We start from the raw sequence: 24061 nt of genomic DNA, 5'->3' as shown, positions 1-24061 counted from the left end.
TTCTTGCAACAAGGAGCAAAGAAGCAGATATATATTGCATCTAAGAACAGAGAGCATAGTCGGATTATCACTTATGGAAATCCTTTCCCCCGCTCCAGATACTGTAAGGTGATTTCTCATTAGTAACTGTTGTGTATGTATATAATTGGGGAGTTATCAAGGGAGGCGGAGGAGCTTGAGTTCTGTCGAAGGATCCTAAACCCTGCTCACCCTATTGGTCAAGCAAGCGGATCCTATTGGCCCTAAGCCAGCATGTCCCATTGGTCACCGAGAGGGTATTTCCCCCCTATCACAGATCAGGGGGGGAGTGGCCGCAGGCGGCCAGGGGGGCATATAAGCAGGGCACGTTCAGTGTGTAAGTTAGTTAGTTCTCTGCTGAAATCAAATGAAGCTGTGTTGCTGAACTCCGTCTCTGATCTCGTGAATCCTTCCCACGCGGACTGAACAGTAACCTTTCAGCCACTACACGTCCTGAACCGCTTCACATCCAACAGGCCGACTCCACTGTCACCCATTGCAACTCTCGCAAATGGGTTTAGGTTGTAGATTTCTGGGTGTTGCATTAACCATGACACTTCACACCTTTTGCCTTTTGTAGGCTTTTAAACCCATAGTTCACACTCTCCCCCCCCCCTGCGCCTGTATGCTGAGGTTTCGTTCCATACCTGCGGTGAGCTTCCCATGCAACAAACGTCAGTCATCGAGGTGCCTCCTTGGCACCGAAAAAGAATGGCACGCCGTGCGTGGCCAGAGGCACTACCGTTGGGGCCCCAGTTCCAGGAGCAGGCCCCGGTCTTAAAAACAGGGGCCGAAGCTCAGGGACGTACCGGGAGGAGCGCTGATACCGGGCGGGGGGGGGGGGTTGGTCAAAGGCGAGGGGGGGCGGGGCGCGTCCCCGAGCGCCCCTGGCGGCCGCGGCGCGCCTGACCAGGCCGCGGGGGGGGGGGGGCTCCCGCAAAGCAGGGCCGCGACGGGCCCGAGAAGCGTCCGCAGAGAGGACGGGAGCCTTACTCTTTAGCGGTGACGCTGGACTGCAGGACGTTGTTGCTCTTCACCAGCTCCTTCTTTCTCCCTAACTTCGACATCGCCCGGCTCCTCGGCGGGACCGCCCGGTCCGCCCCCGCGCCTCCCGCCGCGTCCTCCCCGTTGCTAAGACGCCCGCCGCGGCCATAGAGGTGCGGGCGATGCGGCCGCGGGAGGCGCAGCCTCAACTTCCGGGGACCTTGGGCCGGGAGCGCCCCCTAGAGGTGCGGTGGCGGCGGGGGGGAACGCGGGCCTTGGCCGGACATTTCCGGTTCGAAACGGGTGTCCATCCCGCCGCCTTCCGACGACAAGTGGCGAGGAGTTTTCAGCGTGGGGAAGGCTGCGGGCCGAGCGACGCCGGGAGAGAGCGGCGAGGTGGCGGGAAGCGCACAAGCCCCCCCTCCCCCTCCCCGCTTGCCCGCTTGATTCGGCCCGCGTTGACCGTGCGGGCAGGAACACCCCGCTGGCGCGTGGGGCGAGTGGGCGGCGCGCGGCCTGGGCCCCGGCGGGCTGCAGGACGGAGGCGGAGGGCCCTCCTTGGCCCAGACCGGCGCTGCGTTTCGCGCGGGACCCTTTCCCCCCGCCCCCCCCCCAACGTGACCGAATATTTCACGCGATTATTTCACTGAGTTCCACTTTGTTCCCTAGGCTCTGGGGTTGCCAACCTCCAGTGAGGGCCTGGACTTCTGGACTAGTCTCCAAGCGATAGGATGAGTTTCTCCGGAGGGGAAATACAGTCGGTCCCATGGACTCAGATTCATGGACTATTCATGCAAGGTTAAGTTCCGTTTGTGCATTGGAGTAACTGTATTTCTGTCCACTGCATGACTCTCCACTGTGATGGCTTATTTTACGTTGCAATACTAAGGGCATAATAGAAAATTGCAAAGAACACCCCCCAGCGTCATTAGTTTTATTCGTGGCTGGGTCCTGAAAGTAAGTTTCCTACCTAGGACTTTTCCTCCCTGGAGGTTGGCAACCCCAGAACCCCGCCAAGGCTGCCCCCTTCCTCCAGGTTCCACCCCAAAATGTCGAGGGGTTTCCCGAGTAGGGTTGGCAGCCTTGTTGACAGCCGTAGGCGGACAGCGGTGGGTCAGTGCAGCTCCTCCATCCTGTACCCTCACAGCCCCCCACCCTGGGGCAGAGCGGCCCCCAGGCTGATGGCCCAGGCTCCGCCCGGTGGGCCTCAGAGCCGCCTCAGCCCAAAGAGAGGGGGCGCAAATCCCCACCGGGGCAGCTATGGGGAGGTGGCCCGTTGGGGGGGAAGGGGAGATGCTGTGGGGGCTTGCAGGGAAGGGAGAGGATGTATCGGGGGAGGGGGAAGCCAGATGCCTCCTGCAAGTCTTTCCAGGTTCCCATGTGTATAGTCTAACAGCAAAAAAAGAAAAGAAGAAGTAAAAATGATTTCATTTTTTAAAACCTGTGCAGCTCCCCATAACAATTCTACGATATACCAGACATATCAAGCCTGAAAGGGGTTAGGAAGCTGCCTGAATAGGGTTGCCGGGTCCCTCTTTGCTACTGGTGGGAGGTTTTTGGGGTGGAGCCTGGGGAGGGCGGGGTCTGGGGCGGGGAGGGACTTCAATACCATATCCAATTGCCAAAGCGACCATTTTCGATCTCTATCAGCTGGAGATCAGTTGTAATCGATCTCCAGCCTAGTACCTGGAAGCTGGCAACCCTATGCCTAAAGGCAGTTCCGCTCCAAGGAACGCCCTCTGGAAGCCAATGCTGGGAGATATGCCGGGACACGGCGCCGGCATCCAAGCACCATGCTGCAACTGGCATCTGTGCCAGTTTGCACGATGCAAGCGGCACGGACGCCAGCGTGGGGGTCACGCCAGCTCCTGTGAGGATCCGCCCCCCTTCAGGAATAGGCTGTCCGTGGAATTATTGCCCTCAATAAGACTCCAGTATAAATTTATTAAAGTTTGGACCCCCTTCACTGACCAGAGAATCTTATAATCTCCAGCATTTTGCATTACTGATTCTGCCCTGCCTTTACAGATGCCCCAGCACTTGCCTCTTGGATCTTCCAAGCATGTTTTCACAATCACAAAGCTAGAAAGTGGCTTTATGAAACAAAATTAAAAGCAAGATAGTTCAGGACTCCTGCAGCTAATGCCACAGAATTGCAGCATTACATCTGGATGCAATACTGAACAGGAAGGTAGTAGGCCTTATCCACCTATAACTATATAGTAAACTGTAAGTATAACTATCCTACTATACTATAAGTAGGCCTTATCCTACTATTCTAGTCATGTCCATTCAAGTGGCTCTTCCTCCAACAGAAAAGTCAGCACCAGACAGGAACAGGATCCAATTACTTCACATGCAGACTAAATGAGTTCTGATCTTCGAGAAGAAAGATCTTACCATTCTTTGGGAGCAAAAATAGGGATGCTTCCTTGCTAAAAGATTTCCTGATTTGAGAGATCTGGATTACTGGAATGCAAATCATTATGTTGGAACCTGGTATTACTCCAGAGTTAAAAGATTTTTTAAAAAATCCTTAGGATCCAACACTGCTAAAATAGATTTTGGTACAAAACAGTTTCAGCTTTGTATACTGCATAGGAGGAAGTTCAAGTCTATTGCACTTGTGTGGAAAGGCAAAACGAAACTTAGAGAAGTTTTTTTAAAATATTTATACATTTCAAAGAAATAAACTTCTCTTGAACAAAGGCAATTGGCACGTTTCAAAAATAATCATCTTGCTGGTGAGAAACATAGATTATAATGGACCAAGGTAGAAGGAAACAAGCATGTTCATTTTCCAAATTATAAATAAGGTTACCAAACTGTTCATCTTTTCAATCTCAGTATTTATTTTTCTTTCCTTTCTGAAAAAGAAAGTTTGATATTTAAAAACCAACAGAGTTACCTGTGCTCAGTTCAAAGTTTGGATCCAAAGTGTTCGAAAAGCATTCAGAATATCTGAGTTGACAGAAATTTTGGAACAGTTAGGGAAGTTAGAAGTGTTTGCGATTTCAACAAGGTTAGCATAGGCTAGAATAGAAACAAAAACAAAGGGGATGATTGTTGGATCTGTTTTTAAGTGACATAGTGCTTTAATGTACCTTATAAAAACTCTAGATCTGTGCGTACGCACTATAAAAATACTTCTGACATCAGAATTTTTAGCAAATCTAATTCTGGGCACATAACAAGGATTCAAGACCTAGTTTAAGCCTTAAGAATATTAAGCCAAAATAAATTGTTTTAGAATTAATGGCAGCTGGCTTAGTATGGCAGAACAAGTGCTGAGGACAACATAGTATTCCAAATAGTTTAGGTTGTAACATACAATGAGAGTGCGTCTCTAGTTCCCCCCCCCCCGTCATATCCCAAATAGTCATAAGCACTATCAGCAAAAAGTCAACATAAACGTTTTCAGGAACATGATTAATACTCCACACTATTTTCCTATTTTTACACCATTTTGGATTACATACAGATTTGCAAGTTGTACTGGCACAAGAAATTTAACACTCTTATTAAGTCAGAGTCCTTGTGTTAAAAACTTTTAAAAGTGGCAAGAGCAGTACAAAAGCAGCAAGACTAAGCAGAACTGTATTAGTACGGATACCTACAAATTACAGCTCTGTCTCCCCCTCTGGTTTCCTAAAAGCCTAATCAATGCCATTATTCACTCCACCCCATCATAAGAGTTTAGATATGCAGACTATGACTTCTTTTCAGATAATAAAACATTAAACTTTCTAGGATGCTTGCAGAAGTCAGGGATGAGTTACTAATTTATCTGATTGGAAACACCAACAATAATACTCCCTTCCACCAGCTTCATCTTCTTTCCAAATAATTAGTCTTCTTTCACATTTGAAGTACACCATAAATTAGGAATATGTGCTATTGGATATCAATACTATAATATTTAGAAACTGTGAATTTTGGCTGTTAAGCATCTAAAGGATATTAGTTTGTGGTGTGGATGCCAAATAAAAAAGGTGGTATTGAAAAGGAACAGCAGACAAATGCCAGCCATAGTAGATTGTTACATATATTAAAGGACTTGATAAAAAAGTGCTTATTAAAATGAACACTTTCATTCAGACCAACATTCCTATTTTATTTTTGAAACTGCATGGCAGAGAACAAAATATCAAGGCTCTCATGCCGTTTGTTGACTATTCCTTGATGAATAATTACCCTCTTTTTGTCTGTGGCCATCTTTTGATTGTGCTAGACAGTTCTGGTTCATAACCAACACTAGAATATAAACCAAATAATTTGAAGTCCTACTTAATAAGAAAAAAAAGAAGTGTGTAAACACCCTGGAGTGTGACCAATAACCCACTAGGATTGTTGTGATTCAGCACCATAGCAGCAGCCAGATGAGAGGAGCTGCTCTCATTGTATGCCAGCGATTCATTACAGTCACATTAACAGCACTGCGATTTACTTTCTGCTTTCAGTGGATCTAGGTCCAGCTTTATTTTCCCTACATCGTTCTCTTCACTAGGGAAAGTTTTGAGATTTGCAAGGATGTTTTCCACCAAGAACCGAGTGGCTTCATCAATGTTGATATTGTCCTGAAGAAACCAAAGGAGAAAAAGGTAATGCTTTACATCCCCCCTGTACAGAAAAATCCAGATGGTACAAACCATCATCTCTACATTGTATACCATTATGCTTCATAAAAGATTAACAGAAGGAATTTAGAACTGTGTGGTGCATAGCTTAAAATTTAGGATTATGACTATAGTTGCCATCCCCACTCCAAGCTTCCTTCCCCCTGGTGCTGTTCAGTTGGCTGGCAGGGGGACTTACTAGCTGTAAACAGATACCAGCGTCAGCATCACTTCTGGAAATGACTTCATCATGTTGCTGACGATCATGGGAATGTTCTGTTATTTGGGAAAAACTCTATGGTAAAAATGGTTTCTACCAGAGTCTTTGCTCAAATACCAGAGCAACCCCACGATCGTCAGCAATGTGATGATGCCTCTTCCAGAAGTGATGTTGACGCATCAGTGCTGGCCTCCATTTACAACTGGTTAGTTCCCCTCTACCCCTCATCCTCCACCCGTTGCCAGGGGGTACCTAGCAACCCTAATTATGACTCAAGTACATAGTCATTATTTCTGCTTTATGCAGCTAGTTTAGACGGCAACCTCAGTTTAAATGGTGATATGGTGAATTCCCCATCATTCAGTCTGATGTAGCAGGGAGATTGAATGGGCAAGAAAAGCTCCCTTTTAAAAATGTAATCCTTTATGAGATTTTAATTCTATTTTTTTCAAAGATACTTATCACCTTAATATTCTTTCACTTTCATGCCATTTAGGGCTTTACTTCACAATGTGATCGACGTGATCTGGTTGTTTAGTCTTCCCTACCCATCTAACTGAACACATAAGCAGCACAAATCAAATAATTATATAGTAAGAAGATAAATGAGCCCCATGGCGCAGAGTTGTAAGCTGCAGTACTGCAGTCCAAGCTCTGCTCACGACCTGAGTTCGATCCTGACAGAAGTGGGTTTCAGGTAGCCGGCTCAAGGTTGACTCAGCCTTCCATCCTTCCAAGGTCGGTAAAATAAGTACCCAGCTTGCTGGGGGTAAAGAAAAGACGACTGAGGAAGGCACTGGCAAACCACCCCATAAACAAAGTCTGCCTAGTAAACATCGGGATGTGATGTCACCCTATGGGTCAGGAATGACCCAGTGCTTGCACAGGGGACTTTTACCTTTTTAAGAAGATAAACTCTGCATACTAACTAGAGATCAACATAGGAATCAAATTAGTCGAAAGGGGAAAAGTTAAGTGACTGAAGGTATCTGAAGGACAGAATGTAAAGGAATTACCTTGCTATCTCCTTTGCTGGCATGAAGTCAGTCTGAATGCTTGCCAAGCAGTGTTAAATGCATTTGGCTGTACTCATGTAATCATTTTTAAACAAAGTCATAAGATTTTACCCAACAACTGTTCTACTTATGTTCAAGTGCAAAATTGGCAATAGTGACATTTGTACAGGTACTAGTTACAGGTCCCCTTTCCTGGTTCCTTTAACATTTCAAAATTTGGTATTTCCCATTCTCATCTGTACCTATCCCAAAGTTTATCAATCTGCTTGTAATAGTCATCTACCATTATTTGCAAAAATGCAGATATATAGTTTGGAATTGCACGAGATTCATGTGAGCCTAATACTTATATGATTAATCAGGATGCTGCCAGCAACATTAATTAGCAACGAGTTTTATCCAACAGGGATGTTTGGCTTTTTATATTACCAATAAACTGTTTGATCTCATTTATTTATTTGATTTTAATCCCCCCATTTCCCCACCAAAATTTATCTTCTGGGGCAAGCTGGGTAATATTGAAGTCTGATTCAGAAAGGCAATTGATGCTCTTAAATTCACAAAGGTATGGGGGTGTGTGGAGTGTGAACATGTTAACAAAGAATACTGACCTTTGTTTTTAGATTCTGCCTAGGAGTCAGAGCTGCTGTCTGCATTAATCACTTTCACTTCTATAACCAATGGGGGAGCATGATAACAGGCCAGGTTCTGTTGTTATTACACTAATTGCCTTCAAGTCAGTGTTCATACAATGCTTAACAATGGTTTATACTATATGAAGAGACTACAGAATCCTCAGGTCTTGTGTGCTTCCTTCTCCACTTCCCTCAGGCCACAGTCTAATTGATTCCAACTGGTTTAGTGAAAGCCATAGTTTGCCATTACATCCTAGCCATAGCACTGTGGTTTGCATTTGCCCTACACACAAGGATGATGGCAAAATTGGGAACAAGCAATAGCTTGCAATTTTGATGTGCAGATCAAGTACACACTAAAGTATGCTAGCAGAACTGTAAACTATGGTTTATTGCAAACAAGGTAGTAACTAATCAGACTGCACAATGTGAGGGAAGGAAGAAGAAGTGTATAAATCCATGGATCGCCCTGACCTGTTCAATACAAACACTGGTTCAGTGCTACATCCAGATTAAGCCACTATAACACCACCACATTTAACCTTTAACTGAAAACCAAAAGAAATGGCACAAATTAGTTTACTCAGGCCTGAGTCCAGTAATGTGTAAGTTGAAACAAATTATTTAGCGCAGTTCCACTTGTGAAATCTCTTGTACAACATCCTTCCTATATTAGTTCCACAAGATCTTGCACAAGTGGAAACAAAAGTAGGGATACAGTAAGTCAGCTTTAGTGAAAGCTTGGTCTTCCTTGTGTTTCCGCTTACACAAAAGTTGTAGCACAAGCAGAAATTTTGCAATGGATCAAGCTCGATAAATGTGTCGATAATACCACTTTTTAAAGCTAAAAACAAGACAGATTTGACAGTACTTCTAGAACTGGAGAAAGAGGTAGCTTGAAGCGTCCCCATTCTTTGGAGTCAACAACACAACACAAGCAGCTAACAGATACATGTAGGGATTCAGAATTAAAATTTATGGGCTAGTAAAGTTTGTGGACTTATCAGCAAGGTTGTGCTAGTACAGTAGGCCATATTTGTTTCTCACAAATGATTTCAAGTTAGTTTAAGACTTCCTCCAGTTTAAGAAAATTCTTACCTTTGCAGAGGTTTCAAACCATCCAACAAAGCCTCCCTCTTTGCAGAACTGATCCATTGAGGAAGGATTCTGCCCACCATCTTTCTTCTGATCACATTTGTTGGCAAGGAGAACTGCAGGGATGGGGCTACCATTTGGGAGAAGCACTTTACTGTCCAAATCATGTTTCCACTTGGAAACTGCATCAAATGTCGAGCCTCTTGTGACATCAAAGACGACAAGAGCACCTACAGCTTCTTTGTAGTATACTCTGGTCATATTGCCAAAACGTTCCTGGCCTGTAAGACAAGTAAGAGTATTACAGTAGGTAGCACGTAAGCAAACACTGCTAATTTAGTGATGAAGGCACAAGTGTTTTCACACTTATATGAACATATTATCAAGATATGAGTAGATCCTGAAAACGCTAATCAGAGTTCTGCAGTTTTATGTGCATCTGGCAAAATACGCATTGGCTCTTACAGCATTCTAGCTCTAAGTATTATTGAATTAGAGTTACAGATGGACATAGAACTGAATTTAGCCCCCATGAGATTTTGAGCACCAGCATTATTCTGTAGAGCCTGAAACTCCTAGCTTTGCCCCTTTATAATGGGACACACTCACGTGCCCAGATTTTATTGATATATACCCGCTGTGGCCTGTATTGCACAGCCAGATGCTAGACACCAGCATACTCAAGAAGCCCTGAATATTTACATCCATATATGGTAAATCCAAAGCTCTGCGGTGTCTATATATAATCTCAACATCAATTTTAATGCCTAAAGGTCTGTGAACACATTTAACAACACTTGGCATTATATGGATCAAACTCTAGCTATGTGAAAGTTGGTCCTTTCTGTTCCACAGTAATGGTCAGCTTAAGGGATCCCCAAAATCTACCGCTGGGTCTACTACACAGAAGCAGCTATTCTCATAACTGAGTTCTAATCGAATCATGCCAAAAAGGTATTCATCAGTCAGTACAATTGTTTACTGTAATATGCATCAACTTTATTGTGTGACCAATATAAGTAAACTGCATAGAGACTGATAACTAGCTAAATTCCAATTTGCTCAACAGTGTTCAGCCATTAAGTTAGACGAAACAGAAGTCCTGTGGCACATTAAAGCACGAACTTTTCTGAGTCAGAGCTCACTTCTTCAGATGCATGCAATGGAAAGAAAGAAAACTATTTTCTTCATATTTATCCAGAAAATTGCAGAAGGGGAGAAGCTGAGCAAAAATAGAAGGCTAGGTGTGATTCCCTGTGTCAGCGACTTGGACTGCTAGTTTGTTATACATAACAGATGAGAGATCACAGGTCTTAGCAGTGAAGATAAACAAGAGCGCAAGTTAGAGTGAGGATGTAGTAGTAAGGGGCAAAATGTGGCTTGAGCTCCCTCTGATTCTTTGCAGATCACTCCATTGTCATACACATTTTTCCAGTATTACTGTGGGAAAATATACATTCTACATACACAAAGCTGAAACCTTCATTCCCAGTATCCACACATAAGGAATGTTGACATGAGCTCTTTCTCTTGCCTTGGGGAAGTTGTGTGACTGATATGTAAACTGCATAGATTGATAACTAGCTGATTGATAACATGCTCAAATCCATGTATTTATTGTAAGGCACGTAATAGAATGAACACAGTGGCAAGATGTAAAAATTCAAACTAAAATCCAAGTGACGATCCTACAATGCACCACTATCCTACTATAGCGAGCTCTCCTTATGACAGGACTGCTGTACTGAAAATAAAGCAGACAAGCCTGGTAACTGACATGGTATGAATTCTTGTTTATCTGCAAGACCAAGGCACAGTAGACTGAGTCACTTTTTTAAAAAACAAAAAAGTAGTCTTTTAGCTTTATTAGAACAAGAGGTCTGCAGAGAAGTTAAGGGGGTTACTGAGCCTTTAAGGTCCAGTGGATAGGTTTCTTCCACTATCTGAGAACTGCTATTAGTGGATTTAGATAGCCAATAACCCCAATGGCCTTGGGATAAAATTTCTTCCTTCAGGGTCTCTCTGGCCAGACTTACACAATGCTGTCTGCCTTAGCATGATATCATTAAGTTGATCCATACATACTTTAAGGATCACAATGGAATTTTTGAAGAAAAAAAGAGATGTACTTAGTGCTTACAAGATAAGTAAACTGAGTTATTCTACTTTTCGTTGGTTGATGCAAATAAGTACTGATCTTGTGTGGCATTAGCCAAGTTGGTGATAAGGGCTCTGGGTTGTTGTTTGACTAAATCTCTCACACAGTCTATACAAAGCTTATTTGTGCAGGAAAAGTGTTACACAACAGAGGCTACATTAACCTGCCACGTTTGGGAAACAAACCCTGACTGACCAACTGTGTGTTAGCTTCACAGTTTACCAGGTTTAGTACACATATCCCCTATTAACAATGTTTAGATGATGAGTTAGGATAGTGAGATTTTTTTTACTCTACTGTGCCAAAAGGATGAAGTTCTAGCAGCTTTTCATTTCCAGGGTTGTTATGCACACATACACGACCACCCAGAATTTGGGTGCCAGTGCTGATAACAAGATGACTCCTCAGTTATTCCAGAATCCGGTGAGGACTTGCATGGATGGAGCTACTGGATATTTAAGAGGCAATTTAATATGACAGTGGAGAGTCAGAGACATGCATCCAGCTCAGAGTGGAGGTAACAAAAGTAAATCAAGAAGCAGTTAAAGTGTCTAACCTTTAACAAATGATAGAAGCAACACAGCTTTTAAAAAGCAACACGCAGTACTGGTCAGGGTTAAAGGGTGATAAAATCTGAAGTAATTATGAGCGAGATGTTATCAACAGCCATTACCAGTATTTGAAAGATTACATAAGATCTTATATGTATCCATAAAATGTACGACTGCTACTATGAACACTAGTCAGGAACCTTGTTTCACTACTTATTTTTGCAATATGTAATGCAGTCTCATCATACCTGGCATGCTTAGACATTAACATATACACTTTGTAAATAGCTAGTTGCCTGTCAGCACACAAGAACAAACAGCAATGTCTAAATCCAGACTGTGTTAACATAGCCCTTTACAAGCTATACTTATTACCTATCCACCTTTTACTCCTGTTCTTCTCTACTCCACCCCCCAAAAAAAGCTAGCATGCATTTTGTTACGGCAAAAGCACAACCCAAAGTAGTATGTATCTGAAGAAGTGAGCTGTGGCTCACGAAAGCTCATACCCTACCAGAAAATATTTTTGTTAGTCTTTAAGGTGCTACTGGACTCTTGCCCTTTTTGACAAAGTAGTATGCTTATGTTGACAGAGTCAGAATTACTAGTGCCCAATTTTGGGGGGGATCCTTTAATCTTTCCAGACTGGGTACATAATTAGGGTTGCCAGGTCCCTCTTTGCCACCGGCAGGAGGTTTTGGGGGCGAAGCCTCAGGAGGGCACGGTTTGTAGAGGGGAGGGACTTCAATGCCATAGAGCCCAATTGCCAAAGCGGCCATTTTCTCCAGGTGAACTGATCTCTATCGGCTGGAGATCAGTTGTAATAGAAGGAGATCTCCAGCTAGTACATGGAGGTTGGCAACCCTATACATCATTTATATTTTCAGACTGGTGAACAAGTTAAAAGTCACAGTACCTTCTGGAGAATCAGTTTTATATTGGCCCCTGTATCAATACACACAGATTATCCATCCCAGGATCAACACTGTTGGGAAATCGTGCCCCTCCCCCCACTGCTTCCCTACAGCACTGTGGTGCATGCATGTACCTCCTGGAGTTTTCCCAGATGTTTTGTGATCTCTCTCAAACCTGCTTTCCATTAAAATTTTGAGAAAGATCTCACTAAAGTTCAGTAGAAAAAACAGGGAAATTTTGAGGAGCACTTAAAAACACACACACTATTGGAATGAGTGAAGTGAAAACAACAACAACAAGCATTTACCGTACCCAAAATCTGTAGTATGAGTTTTTTAATGTAAAACAACCTACAGCATTAATGATGATTCCTATGTATACTTTAAACAAATACAAATTTCAAGATTTTTTATTTAAATGTAAAATTATCACTGCAGTACAGCAAGTAGCATTCCAAACACTTTATTAGCTCTGCCTTTCCCATCTGCTCTTCACAAGTTTTGCTGAGAAGCTGCCAAGACTTCCAACAGAACTTAACATTTCTGCTCACTGTTGTGTGACATTTCACAGTCCCTACAGAAGAAACACTGGTATTATTCTGCTTTGCCATCAGTACCACTCCATTACAGATCTTAAGAACTTGTTAACCTCTGAAGCAGTAAGACACAACATAGCACGATATTATTTCTCTTCTGTCTGATGACACTTGAAAGGTTATGAACGTTTCAAAGCAATAAAGCTACGCTGGTCAGAACAGTTAAGAGAAAGGGCTTGACAATTCCAAGCTGCCTGGTCACCCTTCTATCTAGAAATTTCATTGCGTATTTTCAGCAATCCTCAGTGGGAATAAAGCTGTTATAATTTCTCATTCAGAAAACGGTTTGTTGTATGAGATAAAAATGCATGTGCATGAAGTTTTTGTCTTGGCCTATTTACAGATTAACTTTACCCCATTTGATGGTGGTAGGTGAATTCACTTCTTAAAGCAGCTGTTTTCTATACAGGCTCCAATACTTAATTAAACTGAGCCTTTTAAAGCAATAAATTAATTATGAAAAATGGGCAGAAATTAAGTTAGGGCTAGTGGCTAATATTTTGTTGTGATGACAACCAGGGTTATCCATGTATTTACTTATACTTCATCATCATAATTTATTTATTACGGTCAATGACCAGCTTACACAAAAAGAAATATCATAAAATTTATTTATATAGTACAATATTTTTGGCATAGTTTGAATAAAATTACAAGAAGATGAAGAGCTTAGCATTAGATTTGGTGGCAGCAATTAGAAAGAGTGGCCATTAAAGTACAATAAACTAAAATCAGAAAAATGAATCTGTCACCTACATTTTGGGGTATCTCCTAGAACCAGAGAAAATGGTGTTCAAAAAGGACCCAATTTATACCTAAATATTGCAATATCTAGTGATAATTTTTGACTGTTATGTTTAATGATGTTTAATATGGTACTACAGTATACTAGGTATTTGGCATTTTCTATTTCTAACACATTTAAAGACAAGAATTATACCAAATTCTTCTACCATCAGTGCTATCACTGCCTTGTTAGATGAAGTCTAATACAAGTTCGTATTCAATTTAATAAGAACATTTTATTTATTAATTAAAACATTTATAACCTGCCTTTTATTTGTGACAAGACCATTTATAATTCTAAATTTAAAAATAAAACACTATACAACCTGAAGGAACCTGACCACACCCCATTAAAAGCCCTAGCAAGTAAAACGGCGTCCTAAAAATATCTAAAGCTGTCCCCCAAGAAGCCTGTTGCATAGGGTAGGAGCCATTATAGAAACAATACAGGCTCTGGCAGAAGCAGGGGGGGGGGCTACTTTAAGCAAATGACCAACCAGGACGTACATAAACACTCCAAAATTTCACAAATAATACTTTGGGGTTTCAGAACCCAACAGAATTTCCTCATTACAATAGTTATATGATTCTGAAACACTTTGGTTTTGGCAAGAAAGATGTGCTACCTTCTAGGTTTAGTTGCTACAGTTTTGGAAGGCAAATAAGCAGAGAAGTAGATAATTTTGCAGATTTAAGATGTACCATGGTGCAAACCCATCTTCCTCTCCAATAGTTTAGTGATGGTTTATTATTGTGGGACCCTTCCCACCTTTGTCTCAATCACTTGAACATGGATCAACACAAAGTTATGTCTCTACTGCAATACAGAGAAACGGCACCAAAAGGTTATCAAGTCTAAAACCTAGTATGATAACTCTCAATTCTGTGCTCTGAACTGGGCAGTTCCATTCCATAAAAGAAGAGGAGAAGGTGCAGCAAACAGAAGTCTGGAGCGACAAGGTATACTAGAGATTCTTTCAGTCTTTGAGTGCTATCTGCTCTGCAACAAGCAAATTTTATCACTGCACAAAACATTGTAACGATGCACTCAAAACCACAAAAAGCAGAACACGTTGGGCTCCTTTTACCAAAGCAATGATTGAAGAGAAATGTATGATGCAGTATTAAACAACAAGTGAGTTCAACCGAAAGAAAAATATGGCAATAACTGGACATATAAACCAACCTGCTTCAAAATAAACTCATCTCTTACATTTGGATTATAGAATTCAAGGTCATTCACAATTTCTAAATTTCATAGTTCTGAAATAACAGAATTTTTTACTCTAGGGGAGGTCAAGCCATTTTCAGAGAACCCAGCATTTGACATGGCCAACCCTTTCTATCCAGCCCTATTAATCTTGAAGTAAGAATTTCTGCAGATTCCAGATGTGTCAGAAACTACAGATATATGGTGCCGCAATGAGAAGACAACAGTACCAGCGGATCCAATAGAATTGTGTATTTTTGCTTCTTCCAGACACTAGCAAAAAGGGCTGCCCTTTAGATGAAGACATAGCTGGGTGAGGGCTGCTTTTCCATGAAGAAATCCTACATGTATGGTTGCCAAATTCCTGGAGATTTAGGTTTGCAGCCAGGAAAAGGTGGAGTTTGGGGAGGGGTATAATGCCTCAGCAGGGTAAAATGCCATAGACGCCAGCCTCCAAAGCAGCCATTTTCTCCAGGGCAACTGATGTCTAATTGGAGAACAGTGGAGCTTAGCAACCCCACCTGCATGACTGTATCTGAAAGACACAGGCCACGTGGACTTTCTCACAAGATCAGCGCCCAGTATATAGGAAAGGCCCAAGAAATAATCCCATGTTTACAATGCAATCCCAGGAACACTTTCCTGGAAACTATCCCCACTTGGGAGGGGTTGTGGTTCAATAGTAGAGCATCTTGGCATGCAGAAGGTTTCAAATTCAACCCCCAGTATCTCCAGTTAAAACAATCAAGTAGTACGTGATGTGTAAGACCTCTGCCTGAGACTTTGGACAGCTGCTGCCAGTCTGAGTAGACAATACTGACCTTAGTGGGCCAAGGGTGTAATTCGGTGTAAGACAGCTTCTTGTGTCCAGGTGAATAGCTCTGAGCCTGATTTTGAACAGATCTGCTTAGGATGGCACTGTTAATCAGACAGGCACTGTAAGCATATCCTGTGCTTTGATGCAATGCATTTGTATGTGACCCTTATGTCTAAGGCAACTGGAAAAATATGGGTGGTCAGATATAAGAGCTTTCAATCACTACTCTCTGCAGCATACATTTTCTGTAATTACTGTTTGTCTAGAGTTAACAGCCATCTGAAATTTAAAAAAAAGAACAAAGATAACACAGCAATCAGTAAAACATGTTCACATTTGGAATATATGTTGCCTGCTTGGGAGAAAAAAAGGGAAACAGCATCACCTACAGAATACTGTGCCACCTGCAGCCTTTCAGAACTGGCACCGACAAGCCCAAGGCAGGAAGGACAATAATGTTTTTAAAAGATACATAATTTAAAATTATGTATTTTTTAAAACTGACTTCTATATTGCCCTTTCAAATCTCTTATCTTCAAAGGAATTAAGTTTCTACTTCAAAGCAGAAGAGTGAAGCAGGATATTTACATAGAACAATATTTCCGTTAGATTAAGTAGTTTACTAGAGGTGGCTTCAAAATAAATCTCTTAATTTTAGTACATAAGAAAAGTTTTCCATAATAGCATGTTGCAGGATAAGTACTAACTGCTTTATGTTTCTATCATCCATTTGCTTCTACATCCAGAAGAGTGACACTAAAATTTATGGAGAAACCATTTTGGTGTATTTAAAGCCAAAGTCAGTTACATGCCATGCCTACCAGAAACAGAGACATTATTAACTAAATCCTCCATGAAGCAGTGTCTTAAATGTTTCAAACTGATACATAAAAATGGTTTTGATGTTTTTAAAAACAAACTAAAATGTAAGTTTGGAACTTTTCTCCCAACAAAATTCACCCTTAGTTTTATGTATTAAGAATCATTCTCTAATTCAGTTCAAAGATCTGTATTTCCATGCCCCAAATTCTCTTTTCTTTCTCTGTACGCCCATTTAGTTACACTGAGCTATAAAGATAGCCGTTTGAAAGATGAAAAGGAATGACTATCACATGTGTAAGTTAGAGCATCACATCCTTTCATGAAAGGACAAACTCAAAACTATTTGTACAGTTGTTACTGAAACTAAGAGTATTTTGAACCTTTTACTGATAGATAACATGTGCCCCAATAAGCACCGCATAAGAAGAGATTTAATGCAGCAAGACGGGTGTTTCACAGGTCTCTTTCAGCATATTTTAATACCAAAAAAAATCAGTTCATAATACTAAAGATGTTCAAGATATGATGAGAGCCATTGTGGCCTTTAAAGCCTAGAGCAGAAAAAGTAAATAAAAAGGCATTTTCAGTTTGAGAATTTACAAATATAGTCCTACTTAAGAAAGGTATTTTAAAATGGAATAGGATTCGGGCTATCTCTGTTCAAGATTTACACTTTTCCCTGTAAGATATTGGCTCATCACTTCCAGATGAGCAGTAGCTACACCCCTAATTTACAGGCTTTGCTTTCCTCTTCTACTCCCCTCAAGTTACTGCTCCTGCAGCACTGCGCTGTCCCTTTCTTGTAAAGAATGGAAGGATCTGCCCCTACAAAACAACCCCCACAGTATAAAAATTTAACAGGCAGCCTGGTTAGCTCAATGCTGCTTTAAGTATCCTGAAGAGTAGGGACGGGGGAGAGAATAGTGCAGGGTGCAAACTACTTGTAAACCTTCATTCACTTCCTAAACTGTACCTCTGATTATACCCTCCAACTACCAAAGGCAGGAGACTCTCCACTAATAAGCCCTTCTAGCAACATCTGGGCGACCACTGACTAATGGAGGACACTCTGTTATACAGATCTGACCTAGCACAGCTAACCATTCCCAAAAGTGGTTTTAGACTCCAGCATACTTGTAAGGGCATTTGTTCTACAACGTTCTGATTGTTATACAGGAGTCAAACCAAGGGAGGCGTAAATCCATATAAGCAAGTAGCAACACATGATTTATTCTGTTAAGACTTTCAATACAGTACAGAAGTACCCAATAACAGAAATCCATTCTAGGGTTTATACTTAAACTCACATTGACCTATTATGTTGTAGCCTTCTATGAACTGGATCAGAATTCCCTGCGACCCAACTCCAATGTTGAAAAGCTTGCAATTTTTTCTAGCATATTTCTGCTGTAGAAATCATTCATATTCCAACCTTATTTTACACATTTACTTGTAATTAATCCCTTAAATCAACTTCTAAAGCAGTCTTCAAGATCTGGGAATTAAGAGTATTTTAAGCTTACCATGTTATACACAAACTTTACATTTTCCCCTCATCCAGCATTTTACATTTCCTGACCGAAGCCTTACAGATTTCCAACATCAAGTGTTCATGGAAAGAGAAAATCAAAATAGTTTAAATGTAACAGAACACTGTACCCAGAACTTATATAAAACCCAATCCCTAGTTCTGAAGTCAGTAGGAGCCTTTAAGTTGATCAGAACCATTAACACATATTCATACTGGGAACAATAGTAAGTTACACCTCCCCCCCCCCAAATAAAGCTGCACTAGCAGGAACTCTGGAATCTCTTATGAACTTCAAAATCTATTTATATTCTATTAGCGAAGTCAGCAAATCTTTGGATACTTAAATCCAATGACTGGAGCTGTGAATGGGCAAGGTGGATCCCACCTGGAGGTTGGCAACTCTAAACCTGGCAGCAACTTCTGGGTGACTCGATACCACCCGACTTGCATGACTCAACTAGGCCTGGCTGCTTGCTACTGTTCAACAGCAGCTACCCTAATACAGTGTGGTGTAGCAGTTAGAGCTTCAGAGCAGGGTCTGGGAGACCCAGGTTCAAATCCCCATCTTACTGTGGAAGCCCACTGGATGATTATGGACCAGTCACATACTTTCAGCCTAACCTACCTCACAGGGTTGTGGTGTGGAGAAAAAGGAGAGGAGACTAAAGTAAGCTGCTTTGGCCCCCGCTACGGAGAAAGACTGCACTTTTCTAAGTTAGAGGCTGGGCGGGGGGGTGGGGAAGGGAGAGAGACGGAAAGCTTAAGAGAGAAGGGCAGATAAAGGTAGGTTAGCTACTGGGCGGGAAGGTGATACAATTGCCAACCTAAGGTTGGGAAATTCCTGGAGATTTAAGGGGTGGGAGGCTGGGTTTTGAGGAGGGGAAGGACCTCAGAAGAGTATACGGTAATGGCATAGACTTCACCCTCCAAAGCAACCATTTCCTCCAGGAAAACTGGTGTTGCCAACCTCCAGGTGAGTACTGGAGATCACCCAGAATTACAAGTGATCTCCAGATGACAAAGATCAGTTCCCCTGGAGAAAATGGCTGCTTTGGATGGTGTACACAATGGCGTTATGCTCTGCTGAGGTTGCTTACCTCCCCAAACCTCATCTTCCCAAACTGCACCCCAAATGTCCAAGCATTTCCCAACCTGGAGCTGGCAACCCTAAGAGGGACTGATCTCTGTAGCTGGAAGACCTGTTGTGATTCCAGAATTGCTGCTGCTGTGTGTGTGGGGGGGAGTAGATGGGTGACTGGGAGTGACACCACCATTGCTGCTGTGGGAGGGGGAGAGGAAGCAGGTGGGAGGCCAGGAGGGTGATGGGGGGGGCAGAAAGAGAGTGAAAGAGTGATGAGGTGGGGGCAGAAAGAGAAAGTGACAGGCATGGAGGAGTAAGAAAAGAAGTGGCAGGAGGGAGAAACAGTGAGAGACTGAGAGAAGTATGGGGAGTGTGGAGAAAGCAAGGGTGGGGATGGGACAGCTGCTCCCGCAAGTTTCTCATGGGTCCCCACTTGTTATCTTATATATACAAATGCACTAAAATTAAAGTGCAATAAAATTACTAATGCCTCAGAATATGGGATTGCATGCAGAAAAGTTCAGTACTCACAGGTGAACACTCTTGGAATCTCCACCTCCTACTTTCTCTATTGACTTCTTACCTGCTCTTTAGTCAGAGCAGCATGTATGTTGTGGTAACCTTGGGCACCAAGGAGTTCTGAATTCGAAAGGCCACAAGCGGGCTTTGCACATTAGGTCACATAAGTAATGCCTATATACTCTGGGCTTTTGAGTGTCACCTACAGTACTTCTCTTTTGAGTATTCCTATAGATTAACAAACAGCTGCTATGCAAATGGTGTGCATTCCATTGAAAAAACAGACAAATGTACTATTACCACAGTATAAGTGTAAACTTTGAGAGTTTCTCTGGTAATATACTAGAGATGTAAACTATTAGGATTGATTTCTGGCAGATCAGCAGGCTTCCATCTTAGCCTTCTATCCCCTTTTTCACCCCACTTGTCTCCATGGAGAGTAGAAGCAATCACTCACCTGGCCAAGCTTTGCCTGCAGGCTGTTGCCGGGCAGCAAAATTAGTTGGAATCCGTAGAGAAAATGCTGCTACCTGCCCCCCAGCCCAGTTTGTTCTCCTTACCTGCCACTGGATTTAAAACATTTGCTCTATTAAATGGTATTTGCATCCCTAGTACATGCAGTTTCAGTATTTTTTATATTGTTTTATTAAGATGATTGCTAGAAAAAATGCAGTATTATATGAATTTGCTTTAAAAGAATGTCAAGAATCTGTAATTCCAGAGGGGTAGGTATTTTGGCCTGCTGTAGTAAAATTAACAGCAAAAGTAAACAGTAGCCCCTTAAAGCCTGAATACTATCCATTCCAGCATAAGCTTTCATGAGTCAGAGCTCACTTCCTCAGGTGCACAGAGTGCCCAACAAAAGCAGCCAAACTTGTACTAGAATTCACACATCAGAACAGGCAGCTCTTCACAGTGACGCTCCTTGCTGGTTAAGCTGCATACGCCGCTAGAGCTTCATCGACATATGTTGGGAGTACAGTAACTGAGCTACAAAACACACTTCTTGACATTTCTAGCGTTTGAAGGAGAACAAGTGCATGATTAGAAACATCCGACAATTCTGTAGTATTCAGATACAGAGAAAAATAATTGGTACTTCACACTATATGTTGCTTAGTACTTCAGAACGAATAGAGAGGCTGACTTGTAGGAGGTCAGATTCTTTGAATGACCAAAATACAACAATCATTCTTGCCAGTGTTGCTGTCAGTTTCTGTTTCTCTATCAAAGAAGACAGCAAGCACTCATTCAAAAAATTTCTGAATCGTCATTAGTTAAAAAAGTGTTCAAGCTAAAAACAATCAAAATCTACTATGTGTAGTGTTCCATAGCTGCTTCTCTGAAACTTTAAGAGACTCGGGAACCCAAATAACTGTCATGAAAGAATCCCTACATTTCTATATTTATGTGACTAGGCACTGTTGCACATTTTCTTCTTCAGTTAGACAATAAGAGAAATGAAGGAATTGTTACATGGCTAACAGAAGATAGCCTAAATATTGTCGAAGGCTTTCACGCTCAGAGTTCATTGGTTCTCGTAGGTTATCCGGGCTGTGTAACCGTGGTCTTGGTATTTTCTTTCCTGATGTTTCGCCAGCAGCTGTGGCCGGCATCTTCAGAGGAGTAACACTGAAGGACAGTGTCTCTCAGTGTCAAGTGTGTAGGAAGAGTAATATGTAGTCAGAAAGGGGTTGGGTTTGAGCTGAATCATTGTCCTGCAAAAAGTAACAAAGGTAATGTGCTAACCATTGTCCCGTAAGTATCAAGATAATGTGCTAAGGAGGGTGTGGTATGTTAATATGGAACCATTGTATCCTGAAGTGATCTGTTAATGTGTGAAATCCAAAGCTAATCTGCATGGCTATTGTGGACTGTAGTCTTTGTTAGTCTGGAGGTTTTCAAGACAGGAAGCCAAGCCTTATTCATTCTTAAACTCTCTTCTTTTCTGTTAAAGTTGTGCTGATGTTTATGAATTCTCTGTGCAATCTGACAAAATAGTTGGTAGAATTGTCCAGTCTTTCAGTGTCTTGGAATAAGACCCTGTGTCCTGTTTGTGTCAGTCCATATTCAGCCACTGCTGATTTCTCAGGTTGGCCCAGTCTGCAGTATCTTTCATGTTCTTTTATCCTTGTTTGTATGCTGCGTTTTGTTGTCCCAATGTAAACTTTTCCACAGCTGCAAGGTATACGATATACTCCTGCAGAGGTGAGAGGGTCTCTTTGTCTTTTGCTGATCCTAGCATTTGTTGTATTTTCTTGGTGGGTTTAAACACTGTTTGTAGGTTATGTTTTTTTCAAAAGTTTCTCCATCCTATCAGTGACTCCTTTAATAAATGGCAAGAATACCTTTCCTATGGGAGACTGTTTTTCCTGAGTTTTCTGATTTTTGTTTCGTTTCACACATTAACAGATCACTTCAGGATACAATGGTTCCATATTAACATACCACACCCTCCTTAGCACATTATCTTGATACTTACAGGACAATGGTTAGCACATTACCTTTGTTACTTTTTGCAGGACAATGATTCCGCTCAAACCCAACCCCTTTCTGACTACATATTACTCTTCCTACACTCTTGACACTGAGAGACACTGTCCTTCAGTGTTACTCCTCTGAAGATGCCGGCCACAGCTGCTGGCGAAACGTCAGGAAAGAAAATACCAAGACCACGGTTACACAGCCCGGATAACCTACGAGAACCAGAAGATAGCCTGTATTAAACCATGATGCTTCTTGAAGTCCACCACCAATTCCACTTGAAGAACGGAAGTACTTTGGCAAATAAAAATGCTCCTATACTAACAACTGCTTTGAGAATTTGACCAAGGTATGAAAAACATGGGAAGTTAATACCCTTTGTTTTAAATCACTTACCAGAGAACAATCAATGTTTATATACAGACTGTTTTACAAGCCTAGCAACCTTGTTAAGCCAATCATTACTGATCTCATTTTACATGCTAAAATTTGAAACGAAAGAGTGACAAGGTCACCCACGTTAGAGCATGCTGTCCAGTAGAGCATTCTTAACTTATGTACAGGGAAGCCAAATTTAAGGGCGGGGGGACTGAGTGACTGGTCTGGCTTGCAATGAGTCCCTGGAGAGCCTACAGATGAGTATCTACCTATGCAGCATCTAACTTGACACACACTTAGTTTTTTGACATTGCAATAATTTAAAAAGTGAGAATAGTGATGGCTTTGCAGCATCAGGTTACAAATGACTTTTCAGCCTCCTCTCTGCAAGATCTACCTCTTCAGTCCCAAGACAGTTTTGCCCAGGTGGGAGGGGGAGAGGGAATACCAAACTCATAACTGAGCAGTGGGCAATTTAGCAAGAGAAAAGAATTCCTGTTTTAGTCAACCTTAACAAATTATTTATGATTCCCACGGCACAGCAATATAACAGCGTAGAGAAAGAAGACTTAAATTCATTTTTTAAAATGTTTAAGTCCACTTCCCTTTCAGAAAGCCGTACTTCCCCATGACAGTGATGTAACTGAAGAAATGCCACGTCAAAAGCTCTGCTGCTTATAGTTGCCATGGATTTAGACAAAAACGCTACTTCTCATTGAAAAGTGTAAGTACCATAGATCATAAAGCATAGCCTTTATTTTAGACATCCAGACGACAACAACTCTGGAGTTTTGTGAAAAGATTTGCTGGGAGATATGCCACATGCTGTTTTGCCATGCTAAAGAATTCAGGATCTATGGAGAGGCTGTTGTGATTTTTCCCCTCTACTGAGCATTTAGTAGATATATGGCATGTAGAAGTTCAATAAGAAAGCCATCCCCAACCTCCAGACCCATCAATCACTACACCAAATGAGGAAGAGTTTTCAACTCTTGAATTTCTGCCAGTCATGCAGTGAACAGGAAAACAGGAACTCTCAAAAAACGAAGGCTTCACCACCAACAGAAAGTGAATGAAGACTGCTGCCCAGCCTTAACGTCTGAGCCAGGGCTCGTCAGGATCTCTCCCTAGATGGGGGAAAGCACACTGGTTTCAAAGGAGTCAAAAAGGGCCAGAGTCCAGGAGCACCTTAAAGACTAACAAAAATATTTTCTGGTAGGGTAGGAGCTTTCGTGAGCCACAGCTCCCTTCTTCAGTGAGCTCATACCCTACCAGTGAGCTCACACCCTCAAAGCTCCTACCCTACCAGAAAATATTTTTGTTAGTCTTTCAGGTGCTACTGGACTCTGGCCCTTTTTGACTACTGCAAACAGACTAAGACGGCGACCCCGCTGTGAACTGGTTTCAAAGGGGTAGCCAAGTCAGTCTGTTCAGCAAAAGGAAAGAAAAAAGAGTGGCACTTTAAAGAGTCACTTTTGTCTCAACGTGAGCCTCTGTGAGTGACAGCATCCCTTACTCCAGAAGGTCCCATTCGTATCCGGCCCTTCCTTCTCAGAATGCAGGGGACAGTCACAGGCACAACTGCCCTGATTGGCAGGGCACGCGGAGCAATGGCCACGGCCACACAGTC

General features: G+C 42.1%; 2 protein-coding genes across 2 annotated transcripts in view; both read right to left on the bottom strand.

Moving 5' to 3' along the window:
• ADGB (androglobin) overlaps nt 1-1085 on the bottom strand; it is a 144461-nt gene extending 143376 nt beyond the window's left edge. Inside the window, exon 1 of the mRNA XM_056852604.1 lies at nt 1012-1085. Within this exon, the coding sequence (XP_056708582.1) occupies nt 1012-1085 (74 nt within the window). The remainder of the gene's footprint in view (nt 1-1011) is intronic.
• Nucleotides 1086-5173: 4088 nt separating this feature from the next.
• The window catches only part of RAB32 (RAB32, member RAS oncogene family), a 19286-nt gene continuing 398 nt past the window's right edge, over nt 5174-24061 (bottom strand). The window contains exons 2-3 of the mRNA XM_056853023.1: nt 8588-8865; nt 5174-5579 (exon numbers count right to left, since the gene is read on the bottom strand). Of these exons, the coding sequence (XP_056709001.1) occupies nt 5430-5579; nt 8588-8865 (428 nt within the window). The 3' untranslated portion in view covers nt 5174-5429. The remainder of the gene's footprint in view (nt 5580-8587; nt 8866-24061) is intronic.

Source organism: Euleptes europaea, chromosome 7 (genome assembly GCF_029931775.1).
Source record: "Euleptes europaea isolate rEulEur1 chromosome 7, rEulEur1.hap1, whole genome shotgun sequence".
Lineage (NCBI taxonomy): Eukaryota > Metazoa > Chordata > Lepidosauria > Squamata > Sphaerodactylidae > Euleptes > Euleptes europaea.
Note: the sequence above shows the minus strand (reverse complement) of the source record. Positions and strands in the feature narration are given on the sequence as shown.